Genomic DNA, 26,241 nt, shown 5'->3' with positions numbered 1-26,241 from the left:
GCCCCGGTCACGTGGAAACGAGCGCGGAACCAATCCAGAGCGAGGACAGAAAGCAACAACACAGAGAGTCCGTCCTTTTACAGAATATGACGCGATGCGCACGCCTGCTACGTCACACCCCGCCTGTGTTCGGTGAATGTTTTCACCCGTGCCCCCTGTAAAAACGGACCCGGAGCTTTGCCACGCACATTCGCCAATGGCACCGTCTCTCATCCGCGCTTGCCGCAGCCTGGCTCTCTCGACGTGGCTGCTGTCGTTCTGTTTCGTCCACTTGCTGTGTCTGGACTTCACGGTGGCGGAGAAGGAGGAATGGTACACGGCGTTTGTCAGCATCACCTATCGAGACCCCGTCACCTCGGAGGTCAAGACGGAGAAAACCGAGTGCGGTCGGTATGGCGAACACTCGCCCAAGAAAGAAGCGAGAGGTCTGGCCGTGGTGCCGTCCCTCCCCCAGGACAGACAGGCGTGCGGCCCCCACGTCAGGTTCCCCGCCGCGTCTCCCAACAGCACCGTGGTGGCGCTGGTGGCTGCGGGGAACTGCACGTACCGAGAGAAGATCCGGAATGTGGCGCACCTCAACGCCTCTGCGGTTGTCATATACAACACGGGCTCCGTCGGTGCCAACGACACGATAACGATGCCCCATCCAGGTAAGGGCGAGTCCGCCAACAGGTCGGTCACGTGTCCCGTCCCGAGGCCCGATGGGGTCTGCAGGATAGAACTTTAGCTTCAGTGATGGAAACACATGATTGTGTTTTTATTCCCTGCTGAAGGCTCGTAGGGTTCAACAACAAACACTTTAGGAGAAACATTCTCAATACTTCAAAGCAAATCGACTGATCCACTGATTTTAAATGGCTGTAGGTCTTTTAAGTTCTTTTATTTCATTTTTTTATCTCTCTGTGTCATTGTGTTATGATATGACAAAACCTGGATGGGACATTATTTAAACTATTGTGATGCCTGAGTTCCAATGCGCAGACACAAAATTCCTCTATTTTTTTTTTATTTATTTTTTTTTTCATTTCTAAAAGACAATTAAAGTTGTCTAAACACAAACAGAAGACAGGCTAAAATTCTGATGATAATAATAATAAGGAATTATTTGGACGCAGTTATTAATGACACTGGGTTCTGCTTTCACAGAAATAATTGCTGCAAAGATAGTCTGGATAATGGATTAAGAACAAGCACCGCGGCAACAACGGACGATCTGTCTGTCTGTGATGTCGGGCAATGCGTGTTTTAGATCAGTAACTTTGGACCGAGACCTCAAGGAAGGGTGTGAGATGTTTTCCTGGGTTGGATACTTCCACAATCTAGCTTCAGAGAAATAAAAGAACACATATGTGGACTTTGTGTACAGATAGCTAAATATCAAGTACCTAAATGTGGAAAAACGTTGTGTTGACGGCAAGACTGAAAAACCTTTTCGCTGTGATCAGTTCAGAATGTTCTCTTCTCGGTGAAATTAACATCCAGCAAAGTAATTTGTGTTGCTTGCCAACAAATTCACGAGTCACTCACAAACGGCAGCAGGTGATTATAGTCTATGCCAGAGTCGTGTTTGCCCGTCTCAGTTTTCCTATATAATAATTAATAATATCAATTTAAATGCATGTTGTCCACATCCAGTTATTTTCCATTAATGTATTATTATTTTTCCTCTAGTAAAGGATCAGACATGTAATGTAATAGCTATTTTAGACTAAGACAAAGTTTAGCATAACTAAAAGACTCACAGTATCGCCTTAAAATAAAGTGAGTTTTTTTCCTGTATTAAATGTATTATTTGTGACGCGCTCTTCAGCAAGCAGAGCTTCGTTTCCACCTGTACCTGTATTTCCATTGGTAATTAGAGCTCGTTTTCATAAAGGTGTGGTGTAGCAGAGCCTCCCTTACACCTGACCAGACAACGGCACACACTGAACGGAAGTCAGCTCAACAAAAGGAGCAGTACAGAAAACGGATGTTCAAACAAAAAGGGTTGATAATCACATACAGGCCTTTAAAAAAAATGGTTTTCACCCAGGCATGTGTCATGATAGAAAGACTCTTGTTTATGCCAAGCTCTTATAGTGTTTACTCAAATTGACTCTCTTGAATGAAACACCTTCCTTTCCAGAACCAACACATTTGGACTGCTAAGAGCCAGAAAAGTCTCAAGGCCTGACTTTAATATTTAAAGCTGAGTGGCGTCAGTGTCAACCTTGAACCGTACGTCCGCATCGCTCCAATTAAACTCTCATTTAATCCCTAGATGAGTCACGCAGAAGTAAATGAAGCATAAGAGCGGTGACGTCACTATATCATTTCTGTGCACAAGTCAAAACCCTCCTCTGCAAAGTGGAACTGTTATGTGAGCTGGCGTTGTGGTTACGTCTTTAACTTCAACCGGGGGACTTTACCCCATGAAGGGGTGCAAGGGTATCACCTGTGATGAAGGGGTTTTGTCTTTTACTTTACAAAGCTGCAGGTTTTTTTATTATGCTCACTGCTACTACCTGGAAGCAGAATCTATCTGTACGAGAGTATCAGTATCCAAAATGTCAAACTTCACTTGATGAGTCTAAGACTTCTTTCGCTGACCTTCCTGTGTAGCCGGCTTTGTGTAACTGTCATATTTAGGTCAGCACATGGTCGATACCAAAGAGGTCACCAGCTAATTATGTTGTAATCTGTGCCATAGCCTTACCCACACCAAAAGCCTGCTTATGAAACGAGTGGCCTGGTGTCCGCTGACATCATTACCTCATTCAGTGTTTATTCCTCCCCACTTCCACACCTAACAAGTCCATCCTCGGTGTCACACGGTGCCCTCTTATTTTAGCAGCAGCTATTTCTGTCTGCTCTATCTGCATCACAGGGAGCAGAAAAAGGAGCTCAGAGCCGAGGCTTAGGGAAATCTTTCACGTCTTCTTGTGCCTTTTCCAAAGTCGAAGTGGACTCTGAAACTGAAGCTGGTTGCTCTGAAAGCATTGCATGTGAACGAGGCAGCCCCCCCAGCAAAGTAGCATCAACTGACACCATTAAATACTGGTTCATGAGCGCCATTCTAATTAAAGCTGCATCAACGACAAAAGACAATAGATTGTCCTCTTTCTCTTGGACCCCTGTATCTGATCAGAGAAGATTTTTACATAGCGTGTAGACAAAGTCCTCTCAGTGGAACATGAATGAACAGAGCGGTTATAGCTATGCAGATGAAGTGCTTTGCACCCATTTCTACAAATACCCTGAATGAAGGAAGAAAAAATAGAGCGTTTGTTTAATTGTCAATAACTCTACTTTAAACTATCATAATTTTACTGTTGCGACTATAATAATCAGGTTACTTTTGTTCAATAACTGCAGATGTTTGCATGATTTAGGCTCATTCCTGCATATATGCATGAAAATAATACCATTCCAAGACAGGATTTCATTGTGACTTCTCATCCTTGGTCGTATAAAATGCAGCAGCTGCAGATACAGACCACAATCCTATTGCATAAAGAGATTTGCGAGTATTACAAGCAATCAATGCTTGCAAGTGACTCCTACAAAATGGAGCACATATTCACAAAACAGTTGTTTTCACCCCAGAATATACTGCGCAGATCTTTATACCTTGCCTGAGTATTTTTGGAGTTTTGTGTGTCTGGTATGCTGCAAAAAAAAGATGCTGTGATGGCATGTTGGAAGATACCTACTGTTTATGGCTACTGTTATAAAAGGGGATGCACCGCAGGGAGCCGGTGAGACCCCGTGCAGCCAAAAGCAGGCGGCAGGAGGAATAAGATGTACTGAGTGTCCGACTGGAGCCTGTTATTTTTACTCAGGACCAAATGCAGTAATAGTGTTTCGTCATCATGCGACAAAGTTATATTTATGTTTTGATAAATAGAAAGCAAAGTGTCTTCGTGATGACCTGTTACCTGCGCATGCAGATGTAGGAAAACATTTCTGTGAGTTGGATTCTGAGGTCGGTCAGCTGTCTGCGTCTGACTGGTGTTTTTGTGTGCAGGGACGGGCAACGTTGTGGCTATTATGATTCCAGAGGCTAAAGGTCGTGAGATTGCGACCTTGCTGGACAAGCAGGTCATGATCACCGTGCACATCACCATAGGAACCCGCAACCTGCAGAAGTACGTTAGCAGAACGTCAGTGGTGTTTGTCTCCATCTCCTTCATAGTTCTCATGATCATCTCCCTCGCCTGGCTCGTCTTCTACTACATCCAAAGATTCCGCTACGCAAATGAACGGGACCGCAACCAGGTATGACGGTGTACACTCCAACTGTCAGGTGATTCTCATCTGCCTACGAATGGATGCTGACTGTGTCGTGGTGCTGCATTCTAACCCGTTTAATTGGGCCTTGCTTGTTTCCGTCTACTGTCTGCTCTGTCAGGCTGGAAGGTCAGACTCAGACTGACGGCTTCCCGATCACGGACGTGGCGAGCCAGTGAACCGTCATCCTGCTGCGCTGTCTGGCCTTTTGAATTATATTGCCATGGTTTTACCATGAATGGCTGCCTCTGACGTTCTTGTGACGTCCATAAATCAGCGCCTGTTATGATAGGGGCCGTTGCCGTGACGACCATTGTTTTTGTTCTCGCCTTGGAATTGTATTCATTTATGTTCAACCATATTGAACAAATCTGCTCTCAATTTGCTCCCAGGGTTCTGCATTTAATTAAAATGAGTTGGTGTGTTTAGTATTTATTGTGTTTGTCTATCCAGTCTGTTAAACTCTCACCATCTGTTCTGCAAACATTGTTTTCCTTCCTTTTTCAGGACACAATGAGATGGTTGATTAGTTTGCAGGAAATCCATACATCTAAAAAAGATATTTCCAGACAGTTTTGGTCTCATCCTTAATATTATAGCTTCCTTAATACCCTTCACCCATACGGACAGCATGGACATTCATTTTAAAAGTAACTGACTTACTGTCTGTACTCTGGATCTACTTCTAGCCTGTTTATTTGCTCTGATCGGTTTGCTTGACAGACAATTGAAGACGGTTCTGCCTTGCTTTCATTTGTTTTTATTTAATATGCAGAATGGACTGAACAGAACAATGAGATATCTGCATATCACTCGTGGTTTTGACCAGTATTCAAAGGTTGGCCGAGGTCAGTAATAGAGATTTTGTTTTTTATGTCTGCAGAGACGTTTGGGAGATGCTGCCAAAAAGGCAATCAGTAAGCTACAAGTGTACACCATTAAAAAGGGAGACAAGGTAAATGATGTTCCCACACTGCAAACAGCAGCGAGTCTATAAGTATACTGTACATGCATTCATAATGTTTTTGTCTGCCGGTCTTCTGCGTTTCAGGAGACGGAGTCTGACTTCGACAGCTGTGCAGTTTGCATCGAGGGCTATAAGCCGAATGATGTTGTCAGGGTTTTACCATGCAGGTAAGTTTGTATTTTTACACCTGATTCTTGTTGTACATACTGTACTGTTACTGTAAAAGTAGGCATCTTTGTTGAGTACATTATGGCATTAAGTTTGCAGACGTCCCATAGCTGCAGAGTCTTACATATTTTAATTCCACTGGGATTTGTTTGCAGCTGTTTTATTATTTGTTTTCTGCATTCTTGTTTGGTTAGACATGTATTCCATAAAAACTGTGTTGACCCATGGCTACAAGACCACCGGACATGCCCCATGTGTAAAATGAACATCCTCAAAGCTTTAGGAATCCCAGTAAGATCCTTTGCATGCATGCATATTTAAAAAATATATATATGTTAGTCTTAGGATTAATTCTAGAAGCTCTAAACAATCATTGTATGCACGTCAATCCTCTAAAGACACGTTTTACATGTTCCAGATTAATGCAGATTGTTCAGATGATGTTCATCCAGACTACGAGATGTCCATAGTGGGTCAGCCCGCCTACCCCATCAGCGGGGCGAGTGACATCACAGTTAGCACAGAGAGCTTCGAGGTCCTGGATCCAGCTGGAAGAGCTGCAGGCCTACAGCAACTCCTACCATATGCAGAGACGGAAACGCAGAGCCACATCATCACCACCAGTGAGTAAAAGTCACACTTTCACAGCATGGAGATAATGAGCTGACTTTTTGACATATTGCTTGCATTAAAAAGGAATGTGTGGGCCTCCTAAAACGTCTGCAAAAAGAAGCAATATTTTCTAACTTCTTATCTTCCAGAGGATTTCCCAGAGGGATCATATTTTTAAGTAAGCTGGCCATCAAGCTCTGAATTTGGGATCATCCTAAGCAAAGAAGAATAAAAAAATTTTTCCCCTTTTATCCAAACTTAAATCTAACATGCAACCACTCAAGTATTTACAATGTTGGAAATTTCCCCTTGTACAAATACCTGACGGCTGCTGTTTTGTCTTGTGACTGATACTGCCTACTAACTATCCACTCTAGCATGTGATGTCAAAAACAGATGCAGAAGCAGGAAGTCCCATGCATTTATAACACCGATCCTACCTGTGGCTGAATGAATAAAAGGGGGAAGATTATCATTTGGCATTCATTATTTTGAAGTTTTATTAATAAAGAACAAAAAGCAATAATAAAATGTTTTTATTCTCTGCAAATACAGGCTCTGCTATTTGCGTTTGGAAAAAAAAATGGAAATTCAACCATGTAGATTTTTAATTGTTATGTTAAATACTTGCCATTGGGGAAATAAATACATTAATTTGGAGTCGTGTATTTGCTTGTGCTCTTCCCTGGGGCAGTTGGAAGAAGCTGTGAGCAAAAAGAGCCGTCTTTACTTTTGGGTTCTTAGCAAACAGATTGTCTCATCCAGTCCTGTCATGAGACCGATGAGCTAACAGGACCGGCGTCGCTGACGGGCAGATAATACGAGATGAACAAACTGATCGGTCAGGCGCTAAAAAAACTCAAACTTCAACGAAGGACACGTCACGTAATGAATGTCTTCCCCTCCTCCCCTCTCAGGTGAACACCAGCCGCCACTCGGCAGCGATTCAGACACGTCCATCCTCACGGGCGTGGAGGTTGGCGTGTCTGAAGTCCACCTGTCCGCTGAGCCGGAATGCCAGGTGTCCAAATCCTGAGCCAAGCAGGACTGAAAATAAAGGAAGCGATCGCCAGGAAAAGAAGAAGAAGAAGAAGAAGAAGCAGGACGGAGTGAGCAGAGGCCGCCAGAGGTCCGCCTCGACTTCAGCCCCCAGAAGACAGGCCCTCTCAGAAGATAAGCAAATGCGTGCTCGTCCTTTAGCCGTCACACCTCACCGTTGTGTTGGTTTGGTTGTTATGGTGACGTGATAGGGAATCGGAGTTATCTGTTCACATCCTTAAGCTAGCTGAAATATATACCACAACGTAACCCTTGGTGCTGGGAAGAATAAAATACTTTCTCCTCACTCCTGAAAATATGAAAGCACAGGGCCAGCAGGCCTCCCTGTTTCCAGTTTACAGCTTTAATTGGTGCAAAACGTTCGATTTCTTGGTATAAGATCACTGCCAACGTCCAGAGGTGAGTGTCCTGTGAAGGGATACAGCAAGTATTGAACCTACTGAGTATCGGCCGGCCCTAACAGCCGGTGTGAAATTCCCTCGAGCAATTCTTTAACATAGAATTTCTGTTATTGCCCTTTCTAAACCTGAAGCTTTAATTTAATTTGTCCCTGTGGCATTGGAAGAGTTGGAATAGGTGTGCTGTATTTTCTGCTTTCCTAAATGTTAGTGTCCCTCTTATTAATTTGTTAGATCTTAATTTCTGTCCTCTATTTAACTGAATGAATATTCCTGTTGCTCCGAGGAAATATTCACACACAAACAAGTTAAATAGATCGGTCCTCACGTTTGGCAATCACAGCTTGCTACGAGAAGTTTGAAGCGATGTCCACCTCTGTCCTCCTGAAACTGCTGCTGATTTCCGAGCTATTGCAACACACAATGCCGGTGATCCCCCCCCCCCCCCCCCCCCGCTGTCTGCCGAGAGAAAAATGTTCCCTGTTCTCCTTGCTGCTAAATACAGACGGCAGTTGTCTCTACCAAATCATCTGGACGGATGTGCTTAGCCTGCCGATGTAAATCTGTCAGCAGCTGTTTGTGCCAATATTATCAGTAGTATTTTTTTGCTGTCAAGCATACAGGAATCCTAAAATGAAATCCTCCTCAGAAATAAATGGGTCTGTGTTTGTGGAAAAGGACAGAGATGTGCGCTGGTGTGGTATGAGTCTGAGGTTTTCACAGTTATTTTCTCAGAAAACATCTCAAAATCTTAATTCTCGGTCTGCAAAAGTCGAGAGGCTAATTTTCTTCTCACATTCCTGCGCTCTTGCACACTGATGAAACACAGACTTACTGGCTGAGGCAATGGAACCAGTGGAAATTACTGGCGATTTTTCACTTCCAGTCATTGTTTCCTTTATTTCCCGTGGCCACCTGGGACTCCGTTATATAATGGGAAGGTTTGCACAGTCCCTATCTGATCATTTATAGAATGTAGGCACAAATTATTCAGAGGTTGGTTTAGGAGGGGCATGTTGTAATTCTTTATTTCTTTACATGTGTGTGAGGCTGCTGGTTTGTTGAGACTTCAAAAATAATTCAAAAATAATGTTGATTCTGACAGCATTATGGAAATGTTCCATGTTGCAGCCGGTTGACAAGAATCTTCATTACAATTTAAACACAATTTAAAATTAGTGGTAGCATCACCCCTGCATACATGAATGTAAAATTTAATTTTTACTTTTCATACGCACAACCGGTTGTACCTCTAACTATACATTAATCTAAGGTGGAGGATGACTGTCATTCCCACCAGCACAATATAGAGATACAGATAGTTATCAGACCAATCTGGACCTACTGAGCCTCCGTACTTTAAAATCACATCATGCAGCACAATACTCCTCATCCCCCTTGCGTAATGTGCTTTAAGACACCTGCTTACATTTCCTCACAAACACTGTCACCATCTGACTTGATTTGGTTTGGGTGGAAAACGATCAGTTAGAACAAAGTGCACTTGTTTCATGTCAGATCCTTCAATTGTGCCAGAATACTGTCTGATTAATGGCGTTTAGCGAAAAGGTGGATTAAGACCTTCTTTTCACTGGGCAGTTTAGAAACTGTAAGGCGTCTCTGGTATGAATAAATCAAAGTGAAAGAAATGTTAAAATAAATGACCTGGTGTGCATTAAACACTCATCAGGGAAATTAAGCACTGACTGTGTTCCCTTGTAATTAGTTCCAAATAAAGTGGAGTAAAGTTGTTGTGGAATTTTGCTCTGAAATTATGGGCCTGCAAGATAGCGTGTAACCCAACAATAATTAATTTAATTAACCTTGTTGATCGAGACTATTACACATTTAGTGTTTCCTCCTTGTGGCTTATTTTTCTTTTTTGTGTAAACATTCCTATATTGCACTTTATTCCTCCATTGGCTGGGGAGTGGCTTTACGCTGTGACTCGAGGAAGACTTTTATGTTCCGCTTTGGAGAAAGAGGATATTTAAAATGGCACCTGACTTGTTTGTTGCTTATTATATATTATTGTGACCTTGCATCTGTATTGTTGTGTATGTGTGTGTGTGTGTGTGTGTTATGCCCAGCAAAAAAAATAACAGCATTGCTATTTTGTATTATAAAAGAACTATAAGTATCATCAGCTGTGTCTGTCTTTCTTTTTCCAAGATGAATGTTTAGTTTTGAGAAATTGGAATAAGGTTTTTAGTTTTTATGTCAACAGTGTAAGTAACACCAACTAATTAATTGACCTTTAAAAAAAACAATTAGGATTTGAAGTCATGTGTTTATCATCAGTAGTTTATTAACAAATTACTAATAATGTGGCTATCTGGAATAGCAGATCCAGTTGTGCTGTGTACAGTATTTCATTTAATTCTTCGACTTTGAGGCGCTTTGTGATTTCCATCCGCTAGGGGGCAGTAAATGGAACACATTGCCCAAAAAAACCATAGAAGAAGAAATAAGGAAGTGCGTGTTTAGGAATCTATCTGCGCTCATCATGGGTCGTCGTGGGGAGCTCAGCGACTTCCAGCGGGGGACCGTCGTCGGCTGTTACATGTGCAGCAAGTCGGTCCGTGAGATTTCCACGTTGGTGGGCCTCCCGCGGTCCACGGTGAGCGCCGTGATTCTGAGGTGGAAACGCGAAGGGGCCACGACGGCTCTGCCCCGGAGCGGGCGGCCGCACAAGCTGAAGGAGGAGCACCGCCAAGTGCTGGAGGAAGTCGCGCTGGGAGGTCGTTTACCGACGGTGAAAGCTCTCACCACCGAGTTCAACACCGCTTCCGGGGCCCAAGTCAGCGTGAGGACCGTCCGCCGGGAGCTTCACGAGATGGGCTTCCGGGGCCGGGTGTGCACGTACAGCAAGCCCGGAGGTGAGGTCGGGAGGTCGGGAGGTCGGGGAGTGGACTCGGCAGTCCAATAACAGGAGGCTGAAGGACACTTGTGTTAAATCAAAGAGATAAAAATGATATTATTGGCTGCAGAATGCAGGAAGGCGTGTCTGTAGCATTAGCTCACCGGAATATGCTCCCCATTCTGAACACCAATAAAAGTCTGCTACTCAAATATCAGATTTCCATTGCCCAAAGTGTAAAGAAACACTGCGTTATTCAGACATTTTAAAAATCCATGTTTTTCTGTTTCATTTCCACATTTATTTTAAGAATACTTGTCGTTCTTTTGCAGCAGAGAAGGAAGAGATGAGGCAAGCAGATGAAGGCGAGGCCACGGTAGACGTGTCTCGCCTGGATCTGCGCGTTGGACGTATCGTCGTGGCGATGCAGCTTCAAGACAACAGTCTACATGAGCTGCAGGTCGATGTGGGAGAGGCTGCTCCGAGGACTGTGGTCAGTCGGTTAGCCAAACACGTACCTGTGGACCAGGTACGGTACCACAGCCCCCCCCAAAAAAACTCAATCTATTTCTTATGAGTCGTGTAATAAATACTGTACTTTCAAAATAAATGTATCCCCTGACCTTCGTGCAGATGCAGAACCGGATGGCCGTCCTGCTTTGTAACCTGAAGCCGGTTAAGGTGAGGGGAGTCGAGTCCCAGGCTATGATCATGTGTGCCAGCTCGCCGGACAAGGTGGAAATCCTTGATCCTCCAAGTGGAGCGATGTCGGGGGACAGGGTCACTTTCCAGGGCTTCCCAGGTACGGATTGACGCACCCTAAAAAACACAGAAGAATTACTGCCCTGAAATGTGAAAATGAGAACTATCATTCCCAACAAGATGCTCTGAAAGCATGCATGTTGTCTGTTTGAGCCAGGCTGATTTCCTGTGGCTGAGTGGGAGCAAATCCTTGCAGCCATGTTTTCCTAATCTTTGGGAAAGGCGTTCCCAAGTGGCTGGGATGTTCTGCTGTTCTGAGTCGGTTAGCCGAGTACATTTACGCTGTCAGTCCTGGACCTGTGAAGGACGAGTGGAGTGAGAACAAAGGAGGGTTTTTTTTTTTTTCCCCCCTTAACGAACTCAACTGATTTCTTGATTGTAGGCAAACCAGACAAAGAGCTGAATCCCCAGAAGAGGGTTTGGGAGCAGATTCAGCCCGACCTCCGGACGGACAGCCAGTGTGTCGCGACTTACAAGGGAGCCGCTTTCGAAGTCGCCAGCAGGGGAGCGTGCAAAGCCCGAACCATGAGCGATGCTCAGATCAAATAAAGGTACAGAGCAGATCGGTGCAACGGGGTGTAACCTTTCCAGAAGAGGGTAAACTGCATTTTCATTCCATTGGTGCCTGCAAAAGTGGAGAGAAGTATGGTGCCCTCTGTTGGAATGACGTGGAACTGTGCTGTTAATTTTTGTGAACATGTTTAAGTTGTGTATTTATTGAAGAAGTTTGTTTTTCTGAATTAGCGAGATGTTGATGTTGTTGTTTCAGGAAAAATGAATTTTATTTTGCCATGAATTATGTTTCTTTCTTAATTAACGAGATAATCTCAACATCTTTAGTAAATAATTAATTTCAAAATAATATTCAGATGTCCTGAATAAAAATGAGTTTTTTTTCTAATTATTTTGTCAATTCTAGAATGTTGTAAAACATTTTCTCAAGTGAATGAATGTTTTTGTGTGTGTGTATATATATGTATATATATGGGGTGTCACTGTTATCTTGAGACTACATGTGCGCAGTCCAGCAGGCCGATACAGTCCAATGCTAAGTGGTCTCCCTGCTACCATGCCGACCTCATGTCAGAACAGCCTTCGTCGGCATCCATTCATTACTATTTATTGTTTGGCGGGCCAAAAATAAACCAACATGCCTTGTTTTTTAAATAAATCCATCTGTTGTTTTTTTTTTAGGCCAAAATGAAACCAAAAATTGATAAAGATGGAAAAATAAGACGCGCAAAGTTCTTCCCCCTTCTTTTTAAAGAAGAACAGAAACAAAGAACAAGAACACGGCTGCAGTGTTCCCGGTAAATGAGACGGAATGTTGCTGAACTTTTCATTTTGACGGGTTGCACCACATCATAAGGCAGAAGGAGAGGCTCTGAATGTTGTTTCTCAGGTACCAGAAGAAATCCCATCTTAGTATCAGCCCCGTGTCGTTGATCGTTTTCTTCTTTGGTCTGATTCTTTTTTGTATTCCGGCTGATGTTAAAAGGTCATGGATCTTTGATTTTAAGGTCATGTTGCCCCCTCAACCAAACCACAGAGGAAGCCACGCTGGACAATAAAAGCTGATGTGGGGGAGTCAGTCCTGGAGGCGTGAGGTCTGTTTACTGCAGGGGAAAGTCTGGAAACAATGAAGCTGTGTTTCAGTCGATCTGAACCAACCTACACATCCTGTTTTTGAAAGTACAGGAAACCCTGACAAAAACACACAGCTGTAGTACAGTACTGTATTTCTACCCCCGCCCCCCCAGTCCAACCCTTCACCCTATGACTCCAGGGGGTTTGTAAGTCAGGTTTCATGGCTGCAGGGGAGTATTAGCATTCATAAAAGAAATGCTAATAGTCTGATTGCCTCGGAGGTTTCGGTCCCTTCTTTGTTTATTCTCGACAAGCCTCTCAGAACTGAAGGAGCCTCTTTGACGAGAGGAGAAATGCGTCAAATATGTTCTCCAGTTTAATTTCAAGTCAATTTATGTTTGATAAAGTATGGCTGCTTTTCCAGGAGGGTCCATTCAACAGTAAAACGCAGATGACCCAAATACATACAGAAAAATAAAAAGTATGAACGGATAAACTGACAGAAGGCAAAAAGAGCGACTAAGAACCCCCATCACGTGTCGGGTGACTCATCAACACGCAAACAACAACGACCCATTCATAAATATAATGTATGTAATATAAGAAATAATGTTCACATCTCAGATTAAATAAAGAGTAATATAAACGTGGACGGTTCGAATTTAACAGGCTGGTGTGTTTAATAATTAACCCCCCCTCCCGACGCGCCGCTGACGTCGCGCCCTGGACAGACGGCTCGCTTTATACTGCGTGCGCGAGGAAGAAGAGGAGGAGGAGGAGGAGGCCGCGCCGTGGTTCTCTCGACTTGATATCTCTCCACACGGACGGACGTTGCAGCTCGAGGAGCCCGAGGACTGTTTTCGGTTCATTTCGAGCTGTTTTTACGCGTCCGTCCCCCCCCCCCCCCCCCCGGACCGGAACGCACCTGCCCCCGGAGCGCGCACAATAAAGACCGATCCAGCGCTGCGCGGACGCAAACCGAGTCCGGCTGCTCTGCCTGCCCGCAAGAAATGAATGAATATTAAGGGACACACAAAGGAGGGCGAGACGAGCCGTGACGCGCCGCGACGCGCAGGTTTACCTCCGTGCGCGCATTACTGTCGCCCGGTCATTCGAGCGTTATTTAAACAGTCCATGGCGGAGACGGTCGGGCCTCCACCCCGGTTAGAATAATCTATTATAGCAGATTTGATGGCCGGTCAGTAGGACCGCGTCTTCATCATGTGGGTCAGTCCCGGAGACGTGCTGCTGGCGGGCGCGCTGTGGATCACCGAGAGAGCCAATCCCTACTTCATCCTCCAGAAGCGGAAGGGCCACGGGGACGGCGGCGGAGGGCTGGCGGGTGAGTGCTGTCGTTACACTACCATGGATCAGTATTTACAATCAATATCCGTATCGATTACTGATGAGGAAAACGTGACCGCCGATAGAGCGCGGCGTGGAATATGACGCGCAGGTGGAGTGTTTTTGTTTTGCAGTGGACAGACATCAGGAAGCGCATGGATGGTTGCGGGATCACGTGACCAACCAGGTAGCCTTTCACCTGGAGGCGCTTCATTAGTTCACTTGCGTTTAAACACCTTTTTGATCGAACATTAGCGAGTCCGGCGCGCCCGCCTCCCGGTGACTGATCACTGATCACTGATCACCGATCACTGATCCACACTAGTGGATCACATCCCGGTTAAATGCCCGCCGTGGGAATCAGCTGTTTACCGGGAACACAATATAAACAACATCATGTTAAAGGCTCGACGACAGAGGATCTGTTTTTCTCGTGCTGAATCATTCCCCTCCTCCTCCTCCTCCTCCTCCCTCCTCCTCCCTCTGGGTCCAGCAGCAGGAGGGAGGAGGAGGGAGGAGGAGGAGGAAGGAGGAGACAACAAATAATGTATGGATAGAGCAGCGCATCGGGTTGAATTCGAATGGTATTAGAAACTTCAAGTATCTTATCGCATCAATAAATGATAAATATCTCCATATTTGAAGTGTCGGGCGGTACGGTAAATTCAATAAGTATCATCCATAAGACGTTTTAATGATCCCGATAGGCCCAGAGAGGTTTTAACAGTTCATGTTCAACTTTCTGTGTAAAGAATCTCACAAATGAAGCAGTAGAGACGCAGATTATTTAAAGGCTTCTATCCGCGTTTGATCAGGGTGGATTCAATGCATTATACATTTCCTTGCAAAGATAGAATGTGGGGTATAAACAGCAAACGCATCTGTGGTTTGCGTAATAAAGCTTTATTCAGACACGCATGCAGCAGTGTGAGGCTGTAATGTCTGGGATCTCACCCTTTATATATGAATAATTCCCCATCTCAGTCTCATAAATGCTGGGCTTGCTGACTTGCACTTTGTGCCAGTTGGCGCTCGGCTCTCGGTCCGTCCGTATGGAAATGAGAAACAGTCAGCAACACCAGAAACACGAGCGTTTTACAGATGCAGAAACAAAGCTGCAGGATTTAAATGGTGCAATGTGCAGTAGCTGCAGCTCGTTCAGAACGTCCAGTGTCTCTGTTGTCTCTACGGGGACATAAACATTGTCAATCATCTCAGAGGGGACTTTAAAGGAAGTCGTATAATACACAATCGGGGGTTTATGACAGAAGAGAGGATGCAAGCAAAAACAAGTAGGCCTTTCCTTGGTTTAGTTTATCGTTTTTTAAGTGAGAGAGAAACGGCAGCGTTTCAGGGAAGGCCGTGTTCGCCTTGCCTTAATAATAGGAAGCTGTTGTCTTGTTTTTGTTTGTGGGAAGCATCACATGATTTGCTTCTTCTCTTGTATTCCCAGGCCCCAGAAAAAAGAGCTGGAACACATGTCAGTCACTGCTGTGTGTTTGTTTTGTAGGTTGTGCACCCACTCGCACGGCATGTGTGGAAAGGCGCCATCGCTGTGAAGGCAGAGGTGTGAGTTGGAACAGGCGGCCCATGGTTCCGTGTCTTAATGCGGCACTCGGGGGTTTTAGCAAACGCACATTTAACATGTAAATGTGCAGCTTCCTCGCTGTTTGTGTTTTCCTGTTTTGCTTGATGTCTTTAGTGGCCTCCCCTCGAGTGGAACGCCTCGGCTTCCCCGTGTTAAAACTCCACTGTAAACTGAACCATTCGTTTAATTGAATGCAGTACAGTTTGCAGCCTGAAGTTGCAGCTTTTGCGTGAGAATCGCATCGGATAGCCGTATTTCACTTTGACACATCACGGGATGCTTTTTGAGGCATCTGACCGTCGCATTAAAAAGTCACCTGCGAGTTCCGCTTATGAGCGAATACTAAAATGTTCTGCTCCCTTCAAACTTGTGATCTCCGTTGATGAAAGAGGAAGTTGTCTTCACGCTCCCCAACAGCAGCTTGTATTTTTCTCTCAAAGGAATTAAACCACAGTGTCAGGCCTCATTATCTATTCGTTCCACTGTGACAACACAGTTCAGCTTTGTCGAGTGTCGTTTTTTGTTGTTGCCGTCTTCCATCCAGAGTCAAGTGCTGCAGTGAATGTCTCATGACAGGACCCAACATGTGACACACGTATCAATAACGTTTGGCACGGCAGTGATAAGCTAACTAAATGTATTGGGGTCAGAAACATCACAGCCCACCTGCCTTTTTCTTCTTCTTCTGGTTTGTTTCTTAAGCATTTTAGGATCATTCTAACTTCTAAGTTGGGGGACAGCGGTGCTGATTCAACGAAAAAATCGTAATTTAAGCCTGAACATGCATAATGTATATTTCACAATATGTATTCTTCTTTAAAAATACTAAAGTAATACCAGAACAATATGATTTTTCAGCTTGCAAGATTCAAATGATTATTTTTAATTTATTTTGTCTTTCATTACGACACATGAAATAAAAAAAATGTTTCAGCTTCACTCTCTTGTCTCCCGTCCCTCCCCTCGGCCTCTCTCCGTGTGACTCATTCTGGGTTTGCTCTGATGAGGCGCTGAACAAAAATAACCCATCTGTCAAGGCAAATGAAAATATACCTAATCTAAAATATTCACCAACAGGCCTGCATCTGCTGAGACAATGGCATCAAAGCGTCCGTATAGCCGCCTGCAGGGTTCAAAATGAAATGTGATTTTGTTATTAATTACCAACTCAAGGTTATTTGAGGTTCCAGGATGTCATAATCTCTTTTGGCTGATAGTCAATAACAGTCATATCACAAGCAAAGTCACCTGATAAAGGTTTATAAACTGAGATAGTGAGTCAGAGCAGGGTGGAGACAGACATGCAGTATGTAGCGGTGATAATGTGGATTTAGAGTCATTTTCAATGGCTTTCATGGAATTGTGAAAGGAAAAGCTTGTAGTTGAAATATTGATATGGAACCAGCTTTACTGAAAATGGCCTTTTTGACTGAGAACTCAGACTGCAGTTGATAAAAACATGATTCCAAGCCCTTGGAGTCGGTTTCCAGGGTTGAGCATCAAGGTGGCACGAGGCGACGCAGCATCACATCTTCAAGCCTCCTATTTGATCGATCATAATAAAGTGGCTTGAACGTACTAATGTACTTCATGTCTTCTTTCTTTGGAGTGATGCATTCTTAATATCCTTAGTGCTTCTCTTATTTGCGGTCTTTGACAGCAGTAATGTGGACTCTTGCAGGTTTGCTCGTCGGTACCCTGGACGTCGTCTTGGATTCCAGTGCTCGTATGGCCCCGTATCGGATCCTATACCAGACTCCAGACTCCCTAGTTTACTGGACCATTGCTCACGGTATGTGAAAATGCCCCCAGTAACTTGTCTTTAAATGTGCATGTAGCCCAGACCTAAATTGACAGTTATCTCTTAGTTCACGCTCTTTCCTGTCTCACTTTTGTGCAGGAACCTCCCGTAAAGAGATCACAGAGCACTGGGAATGGCTGGAACATAACCTGCTGCAGACGCTCTCCATCTTTGAGAATGAGAATGACATCACCACCTTTGTCAAAGGAAAGGTCCAGGTGATGACATTTTATTGAGTTGTTACACCACTGCAGTCTCAAGGGCGCCATCCACCATCCACGTGTGCCTCTTCTTGTAATGTAGCATGGGTAAGATGGCTGAGGTGACACCCTCAAATCCACAGTGGTGATGGGCTGCCCTTCAGACATGCATATTTGAACATGCCCAACACCTGACCGTGCACCTTCAGACAACTACCTCCAGCCGCTGTTGCTGTGGCTCACTTTTAAAATGTCCTATCTTAGGACACATTTCTTGAAATGTGTGAGGCTAAAATTGGACAAAAACGTCCCCCATCCAGCACATTTGAGAGAATAAAAGGGATCTCCACAAAAATGTATCACAATTGTCATCAGCTCGTGAAAAATATTTTGTGCTTTTACTGTTACGAATATGAATATTCAATTAAATAACTTGGATCAGCAAGTCTGCTGCCGCAACTATCGGTATCCTAGCTCAACGCCTCACTCTGTCTCCCTTTTCGTCTTGCCTCAGGGGATCATTGCAGAGTACAATAAAAACCATGACGTCAAAGAGGACGATGACACAGATAAGTTCAAGGAGGCCAGTAACAAGTTTCGGAAGCTTTTTGGGATGCCGGAAGAGGAGAAGCTGGTTAACTATTACTCCTGCAGCTTCTGGAAGGGCAAGGTGCCACGCCAGGGGTGGCTCTACCTCAGCATCAACCACCTCTGCTTCTACTCCTACTTACTGGGAAAAGAAGGTTGGAAACATCAGCATTATGATCCTGAATGCATCATTTCCTCTTCATGTCTCTGGAGTCCCGTCTGTTTGTTACCTGCCATCAGCCGATGCCCTTTTTTGTGGTTTGACTTGGCGAACCGCATCCCGATGGCGACTGCTCCGCCGATCGGTCTTGTCAATTATGTCCTTTTTTCAAATTTCAGCCAAGCTGGTGGTTCGCTGGGCAGACATCACGCAGCTCGAGAAGAGCGCCACCCTCCTGCTGCCCGATGCGATCAAGGTGAGCACTCGCATCAACGAGCACGTGTTCTCCGTCTTCCTCAACATCAACGAGACCTTTAAGCTGGCGGAACAGCTGGCCAACATCGCCATGCGTCAGCTCCTGGACAACAAAGGCTTTGAGCAGGACCGCTCCCTGCCCAAGCTCAAGAAGAAGTCCCCCAAGAAGGTTTCTGCACTGAAGAGGTGAGAAAAGACCCAATTTGGAGAGCAATCAGGTGTGCTTATCAATAACAAATAGATCGATTCATGATTCATTTTTCTCCCTGTAGGGATTTGGACGCAAGAGCTAAGAGTGAGCGTTACCGCGCTCTCTTTCGTCTGCCCAAAGATGAAAAGCTGGACGGACACACAGGCTGCACCTTGTGGACGCCCTTCAACAAGAGGCACATCCTGGGGCAGATGTTCGTGTCCACCAACTACATCTGCTTCATCAGCAAAGAAGAGACGCTGTGTAGCCTCATCATCCCGCTACGAGAGGTGACCTGCTCCGTCTAAACGTGTATATGTACATGAACCTCTTGCAAGATGGTAGATTTTGAAGTCTTCTCAGCACCGTGATGGAAACGGCAGCTCGCAGTGCTGCTGAAATAAAACGCCAAAGCGTTACGCTCTCATTTGTTGCATTGTTTGCTTGAACTGGGATTGCAACTGTTTTTCCAGGTGACCATTGTGGAGAAGGCAGACAGCTCCAACGTGCTTCCCAGCCCTCTTTCCATCAGTACCAAGAATCGCATGACTTTCCTGTTTGCTAACCTGAAGGACCGAGACTTCCTGGTCCAGAGGATTTCTGACTTCCTGCAGCAGACCACCTCCAAGATCTACCTCGAGAAGGAACTCACCGGCAGCCAGAACAGCTCCGATGACGAGGTGAGGAATATTACCTGAATTCATCCGTTCTTTTTTTAGAGGGGCGCTGCGAGTAAACACAAAATATTTATTATAAAGACCAGTAGTAAAGGTGACTAATGTGTATCCCTCCAGGTTTACTCTCAGCATGGATCCATGCTCTCCAGCAGCCCACCGCACAGTTTGGGCTCTGAGAGTGAGCGAACCTTTAACCTGAACGACAGCAGCGTTCCCACGGCAACGCAAGCCCTCATGACCATGTACCGCCGCCGCTCACCTGAAGAATTTAATCCCAAACTGGTGCGTTAATGACTTTCTTTCCAATTAACAGCATATAATATCGATAAGCATAGAAGGAAATAGAGCTACTCTTTGTCAAATTATACATTTTGCTTTCCTTAAATCACAATACGAGTTATAGTTCTGTAAAAAAAAATGTGTGACGATAAAGATGCATGGAGGATTTAAACGGAATAGCTAAAACTATTTTTGCTACAAGATTATATGCAAATACCGCCGGAGCTTTGAGTTCAATTAATTTTGACATTAACCCCTGCATTATTGAGTAATTTCTCTTTGGCTATTACATCACTGTCTTCCCTCTTTGCGCAGGCGAAGGAGTTCCTGAAGGAGCAAGCATGGAAGAACCACTTCACAGAGTACGGACAGGGGGTGTGCATGTACCGGACCGAGAAGACCAAGGAGCTGGTACTCAAGGGGATTCCTGAAAACATGAGAGGAGAGCTCTGGCTGCTCTTCTCCGGTGAGTCTGCATTCAGGCATGCCTGAGATAACCGCAGACTTAACACATAATGCACCACGAGATATCAGTTGCAACGTTGCAGTTCAGACGAAGCCACACCCAGCACGCTACACGGCCAGACTTAATCAGACATTATGTGGCATGAGACGTATTTCGGGCACATGACGCAGCAACAAAACGAACAGTCGATTTGAGGCACAAATACATGCATGAGCACAGCCGGAGTTCTTTCTTTACTGCTGCCTTAATGAAGACGCAGCAAAGATTCATTTGTGTCCATAATTATTACGATTATTCTAGACTGCAAGCTGCTAAATTCAGAATGGATAATGCTTTGCTGTTGTGTATGCAACTTAAATACACAAGCATCTAATAAAAGATCATTAAACATGATTATACACCATGTAACCGACAGATCGCTCGATCCACCGGTCGGTTTGAGACGCATCCTGAAACATGTGATCTATATTGAGGGTGGGATTCGATTGCATATTCTGGTGGACCCTGGTGATCCACTCACCTGACCGTTGTCACAGCGACAGTGCTTTACCTTAGTTGCACTTCCTTGCACCCACTGAGCTTTCCTTTCACGATTCTCTCACATGATGTTTCTTTTCTTTTTTTTTTACCACGCTTATCTGACACAGATAAACCAGTTTGGCAAACCTGAAAGCAAAAATAACAACCTTGTCAAACTGGAATGACACAACAAATAAGCATCATATTTAGCATCCAAGGCGCCAGTGCGGTTTGTGGTACAGTTCATAATGCTGCCTTCAATAAGACAGACAGAGGGATGGGTTTGACACCATGAAGGACGGTCTTGTTTAACATAAATCTCAGTCGCGCTTCACATAAATAGATGTATCGCTATGCAGCGTATAATATTTTAGCTCATCTGGGGCTTAATAACATGTAATCATCTTCAAGTTGGAAATATTTATTGACACCTTTTGTGAGCGATCCCTATCGTTGTAGCCATCTGACAAAGCAGCTGGTTCAAAGCTTTAAACGCCACGTGTTTCTCCTTAGGGGCGATCAACGAGATGACCACCCATCCCGGCTACTACGAAGATCTGGTGGAGAAGTCCATGGGAAAATACAACCTGGCAACGGAAGAGATAGAGCGAGACCTGCACCGCTCTCTCCCGGAGCACCCAGCCTTTCAGAACGAGATGGGCATCGCCGCCCTCCGCCGGGTCCTCACCGCCTACGCCTTCAGAAACCCCAACATTGGATACTGTCAGGTATCTGCGCCTCTGGTTTTGAGTTTGACGCGAGCCGCCAGAAACCGCGAAGCCCTCGTGGTGACTTGATTTTCATCGTCTCCCTCGACACCGCAGGCTATGAATATCGTAACGTCTGTGTTGCTGCTCTACGCCAAAGAAGAGGAGGCTTTTTGGCTGCTTGTGGCCCTCTGTGAGAGGATGCTGCCTGATTACTACAACACCAGGGTTGTCGGTCAGTATGAAGCATCTGTCTGTCAATTGCTTCCTGTGATTTGTCTGTTTGCCGAACTTCCTCTTTGTTTCCGGGTCTCTTCCTCAGGAGCCCTCGTCGATCAGGGTGTGTTCGAAGAGCTCGCCCGCGAATACGTGCCCCAGCTGTACGACTGCATGCAGGACCTGGGAGTCATCTCCACTATCTCGCTCTCCTGGTTCCTCACCCTCTTCCTGTCGGTCATGCCTTTCGAGAGCGCCGTGGTGGTGGTGGACTGCTTCTTCTTCGACGGCATCAAGGTCATCTTTCAGCTGGCTCTCTCCGTGCTGCACTCCAACATCCACCAGCTACTGGGCTGCAAGGACGACGGCGAGGCCATGACGGTACTGGGCAGGTAAGGAGAGGTGAAAGGGACGGCTTCCCTGCAACGTACCGCAACCGACAGTAACCATTGTCAGGACATAAATATTGATTTTACCGTTGAGCTGCTATTTTCTACATTTCTTACTTTTGTTTATTTTAGATACTTGGACAGCGTGACCAATAAGGACAGCACCCTCCCTCCCATCCCTCACCTCCACTCCCTACTGACAGACAATGGAGAACCGCACCCAGAGGTCGACATCTTCAAACTGGTCCGCAGCTCCTACGAGGTATTTAACCTGGGTGACATCGAGCTTTATACCTGTACGGTATCCTCCCGGTTCATCCATCTATTTCTATTCTCAACTATCTCCATTTCTACTCCCCCGTGTGCCAGAAATTTGGTGCGATCCGAGCCGATGTTATTGAGCAGATGCGCTTCAAGCAGAGATTGAGGGTCATCCAGACCATTGAAGACACGACTAAACGCAACGTGGTGAGGATCCACTGACCTTCTCTGGTCATTATTACTCACCTGCACTTCTGAACATTGGCTTCTTCGTCATTGGTAACTTCACTTCATCATGTAGTAATGTTCATGTTTCAGGTGAGAACCATTGTCACGGAGACGGCCTTCAGTATTGATGAATTGGAGGAGCTCTATGTCCTCTTCAAGGTGAGGTAAAACTTAAACATTCATGTTATGGGGACCTTGTAAAAGAACCGTCTCGTCCTTTTTGTGTACATCCAGTTCTTAATTTCTGTTCTGCGATCACACTTCTGGCCAAGCAGAGCCAGGAAATCCAACAGTCTCTTTTCTCCAAGTAGAATAAAGTAATTAGCGTATGCGCTACAGTTTTTCTTCCAGTATAAAGACTTTTTGACTTTTACATGAAAAACATTTTGTGACTTGCATTTCATAGTCATCAGCTGTGACCGATCTGTCTCCCCCCCCCTGCAGGCGGAGCACCTGACCAGCTGTTACTGGGGTGGCAGCAGCAACCCCACAGAGCGTCATGACCCCAGCCTCCCCTACCTGGAGCAGTACCGCATCGACGTGGAGCAGTTCAAAGGTCTGTTCAAGCTGCTGTTCCCCTGGGCTAACGGAACCCACTCGGACCCACTGGCTGTACGCTTCTTCCGTCTCCTTGACAAAAACGGAGACGCCCTCGTCAATTTTCGGGAGTTCATCAGTGGCCTAGGTGAGACGTGTGAGGCGTTGTGGATATGCTTTTGAAGTGTACTGGCTTGATTCTAATTTAAATAAAAGCTAGCTTTATATGCAAGTTAATAAATCACACCTGAAAGCTCACACGTGTTTGATCTCTAAAGCTCGTCGATGTGTTTCAGGTGTGCTTTGTCACGGGGACCTGACTGAGAAGCTGAAGCTCTTCTACAAGATGCACATCATACCTGGTGAGTGTGCAGCGAGGGGGAAGAAAGTCTTTGATCTCTTTATCACGCTGCACCGGAGAAATCACTTTCTCAGGATTATCTTTGTCATGTTTTTATTTTTAATCGGATAACCGACAGAAAAGATTCCTAAATGTCCTAAATCTTATTAAAACTTGGATTTTTAACCTTTTGCCATGCTTCTTTTCATACAATTTTATACAAAACAAAATTAGTCTTGACAGACTCTAGACTAGAGCATTACTTTTTTTTTCCTCCCAGAAATCACCCACAAACAGGAAGAGCCAGACTCCGCCTTCGAGGCCACTCAGTACTTCTTTGAGGACATTACTCCAGAAACATCCATCGGTAAGAAACACCATCATCACAATTTTATTGCTCTGACTGCGCCTTCTCCACAAAACCAAGAAGTGCAAGCCCATTCCCCATGTGTACAAACGTGATTCAGTGAACCTGTTGTAATTTGATTTGCTGTTTGTTGGAGACAGATTAATTGCTGCTGAAAATATGAAAATTCTGAGTGGCTAGTTTGACGACTAGAATCGAATAATACGTGATTTTTGGTTGTCCTTACGCCTCAGGTCTAGACTCAAAGTGCAGAAATCAGGGAGATGATGGCTTTGTCAGAGTTACATTTAAGACTGAAAAAGGTAAGCAAGCAGAGTCAGCTACTGCAAGTGGAACATAAAAGCCTGAATGTATAAATCTATGATATACTGAAATTATTAACAAGATGTTTAAAGTCATTGAAAAGCCTGTGATGCTCCTTCAACAGTATTGAAAGTTATTTCCGTGTAAAATGTGTTTTAAATATGTTTCCACTGTATGTTATAACTTTTATGGTAAGAGCAACCTAATGTTTCTATTTACCTGAGAAAATATGAACGATTATTTATTATAAGGCCTGAACATATATTGAAATGCATTCTTTGTACACTTTGCAGTAAAGAAACTAAACAATCCTGAATATCGCAATTACCTGAAACTGTGGAACGAAGAGACGAAACCCAAGAAAGAAAACGCAAAAGACTTACTCAAACTCAATCAGGTAAGATGGCGCATCCCTGTATTATTATTAATTTATGTGTGAGAATAATGTTGAAGTTGAGTGCAACACACCTCTTGTGGGTTTTCCTCCAGAGTCAGTTTATCGAGCTTTGCAAGACCCTGTACAGCATGTTCAGCGAGGACGTTGCAGAGCAGGAGCTCTATCACGCCACGGCAACGGTCACTAGCCTGCTGCTGGAAATGGGAGAGGTGGGAAAGCTCTTCTCTTCCTCTGGCAGAAAGGACCACAACACGGAGGGTATAAAAGTACCGAGCACGTACAGCAGAGAGGTCAAAGATCCCAAACCCACCCAGGAGGAAATGTCTGATCACGTGTTCCAGCAGCAGCAGGACCAGTGTGACGTCTTTGTCCCTGCGGACCCGGGGTGCAAGCCAGGTCCCCGTGATGAGGGGAAAGGGGACGAAGGGGCAGGGCAGCTGCCTCCTATGCAAGACGTCAAGCTGGAGGACTCGTCTCCAAAGGACACGGCCACGTCATCTGCCATGCTCATCTCAGACGATGACGCCTCAATGTCGTCTTACTCCGTGCTCAGCGCAGGCTCTCATGAGCTGGATGACAAGCTGCAGTGTGAGGACATTGCAGACGACACAGTTCTGGTGCGCAGTAATGGTGAAAGAAGTGACCGTCCCTACAACAGCAGGCCCCACAGTGGGGGGGTGCCTCACAGCACCAGCATCGACAAAGACTGGGCCATCACTTTCGAGCAGTTCCTGGCCTCGGTGCTGACCGAGCAGGCGCTGGTGCATTACTTTGAGAAGCCGGTAGAGGTGGCAGCTCTCATAACCAATGCCAAGAATGTGCGCAAGGTTGGGCGCCCCCTGCTGTCAACGAGTGACTATGACATCTCGCTGTCCGGATGAGGCCTTTTTAAGGGAGAGATTTCACATTTGCTGTTTTAAAAAGGAGACATGAATATTAGTCACTGATGTAAAAAAACAGATGTCTGTGAGATTTAGAGATGAAGGTAAATATTTAAAAAAGATATGCGTATGATCGTTGAATGAATGTGACCAAAAACTGCTCACGGCAATGTATTTTACCAGATGTGTATGACTTTAATTAGAACAATCACTAGATTCTCTCCAGCTAAAAGGGAACAGGAGATTAATGTTAATTGTTTTCTCATACAAAATCATTGTGAATATATAGTAGTAGCTGTACTTTATAAAAAATACTACACATAGCTGTTTGTGTGGTAATCCCAAGTACCTCTTAGGCTATGTAGACGTTAATATCCTCAGATTCAGTACAGTTGTTGACTGGGGATATTGATAGTCTATGTAGAATCCACACTCTACTATTCCATGTGCTGATAATTATTAAGTGTTTTTGCTCTCGTTATGTGTCTTTTAGTCACAAACAACCCGTCCAACAAGAGTGATGGGAAAATTATGCAACAATATTTTTTTCCACCACAGAAATAGAAAACAACTCACACCTGGCTGTTCAGGAATTCAAAGGATAATTTATGCGGAAAGACGTAATTAAACTAAAAAACGCTCACGAAAGAAGTCTGCACTTTTTTTTAACTAAACAATGTGATTCCCTGAGAGGAATGTGCTTTCTATTTGCCGAGTTGTTACAGTCTGCACTCACAGGATCAGACGTTTTTGCTGTGTGCATTTCTTTACATTGCTGTTTATTTGTTTTAAATGCAATTATTATTATTTTTTTTTAATTGTTCAGGTGTGTCATTCTGCATTATGATGTATTGTTTATAACTCCA

At 44.8% G+C, this 26,241-nt stretch overlaps 3 protein-coding genes across 3 annotated transcripts; all 3 read left to right on the top strand.

Moving 5' to 3' along the window:
• Positions 1–196: 196 nt before the first annotated feature.
• LOC137914606 (RING finger protein 150-like) lies at positions 197–9,616 on the top strand. The gene is made up of 7 exons (XM_068758123.1): positions 197–650; positions 4,007–4,257; positions 5,153–5,224; positions 5,321–5,403; positions 5,599–5,695; positions 5,823–6,027; positions 6,934–9,616. The coding sequence occupies exons 1-7, from the start codon at positions 197–199 to the stop codon at positions 7,050–7,052; spliced, it is 1,281 nt and encodes a 426-aa protein (XP_068614224.1). The 3' UTR covers positions 7,053–9,616.
• Positions 9,617–9,979: 363 nt separating this feature from the next.
• Positions 9,980–11,955, top strand: LOC137914608 (aminoacyl tRNA synthase complex-interacting multifunctional protein 1-like). Its single transcript, XM_068758124.1, has 4 exons — positions 9,980–10,357; positions 10,671–10,862; positions 10,967–11,135; positions 11,478–11,955. Exons 1-4 carry the CDS (start codon positions 9,980–9,982, stop codon positions 11,642–11,644), a joined length of 906 nt encoding a protein of 301 aa, XP_068614225.1. The 3' UTR covers positions 11,645–11,955.
• Positions 11,956–13,903: 1,948 nt separating this feature from the next.
• On the top strand, positions 13,904–26,241 carry LOC137914612 (TBC1 domain family member 9-like). The gene is made up of 21 exons (XM_068758129.1): positions 13,904–14,024; positions 17,296–17,406; positions 17,515–17,633; positions 18,130–18,358; positions 18,543–18,804; positions 18,891–19,098; positions 19,282–19,488; positions 19,603–19,767; positions 20,080–20,230; positions 21,263–21,477; positions 21,574–21,691; positions 21,779–22,064; positions 22,194–22,323; positions 22,431–22,529; positions 22,641–22,709; positions 22,995–23,235; positions 23,384–23,449; positions 23,708–23,794; positions 24,028–24,096; positions 24,391–24,494; positions 24,587–26,241. The coding sequence occupies exons 1-21, from the start codon at positions 13,904–13,906 to the stop codon at positions 25,373–25,375; spliced, it is 3,846 nt and encodes a 1,281-aa protein (XP_068614230.1). The 3' UTR covers positions 25,376–26,241.

This window comes from Brachionichthys hirsutus, unplaced genomic scaffold, assembly GCF_040956055.1.
Source record: "Brachionichthys hirsutus isolate HB-005 unplaced genomic scaffold, CSIRO-AGI_Bhir_v1 contig_257, whole genome shotgun sequence".
NCBI lineage: Eukaryota > Metazoa > Chordata > Actinopteri > Lophiiformes > Brachionichthyidae > Brachionichthys > Brachionichthys hirsutus.
The sequence above is the reverse complement of the archived record's forward strand: the minus strand, read 5'-3'. Positions and strand labels throughout refer to the sequence as shown.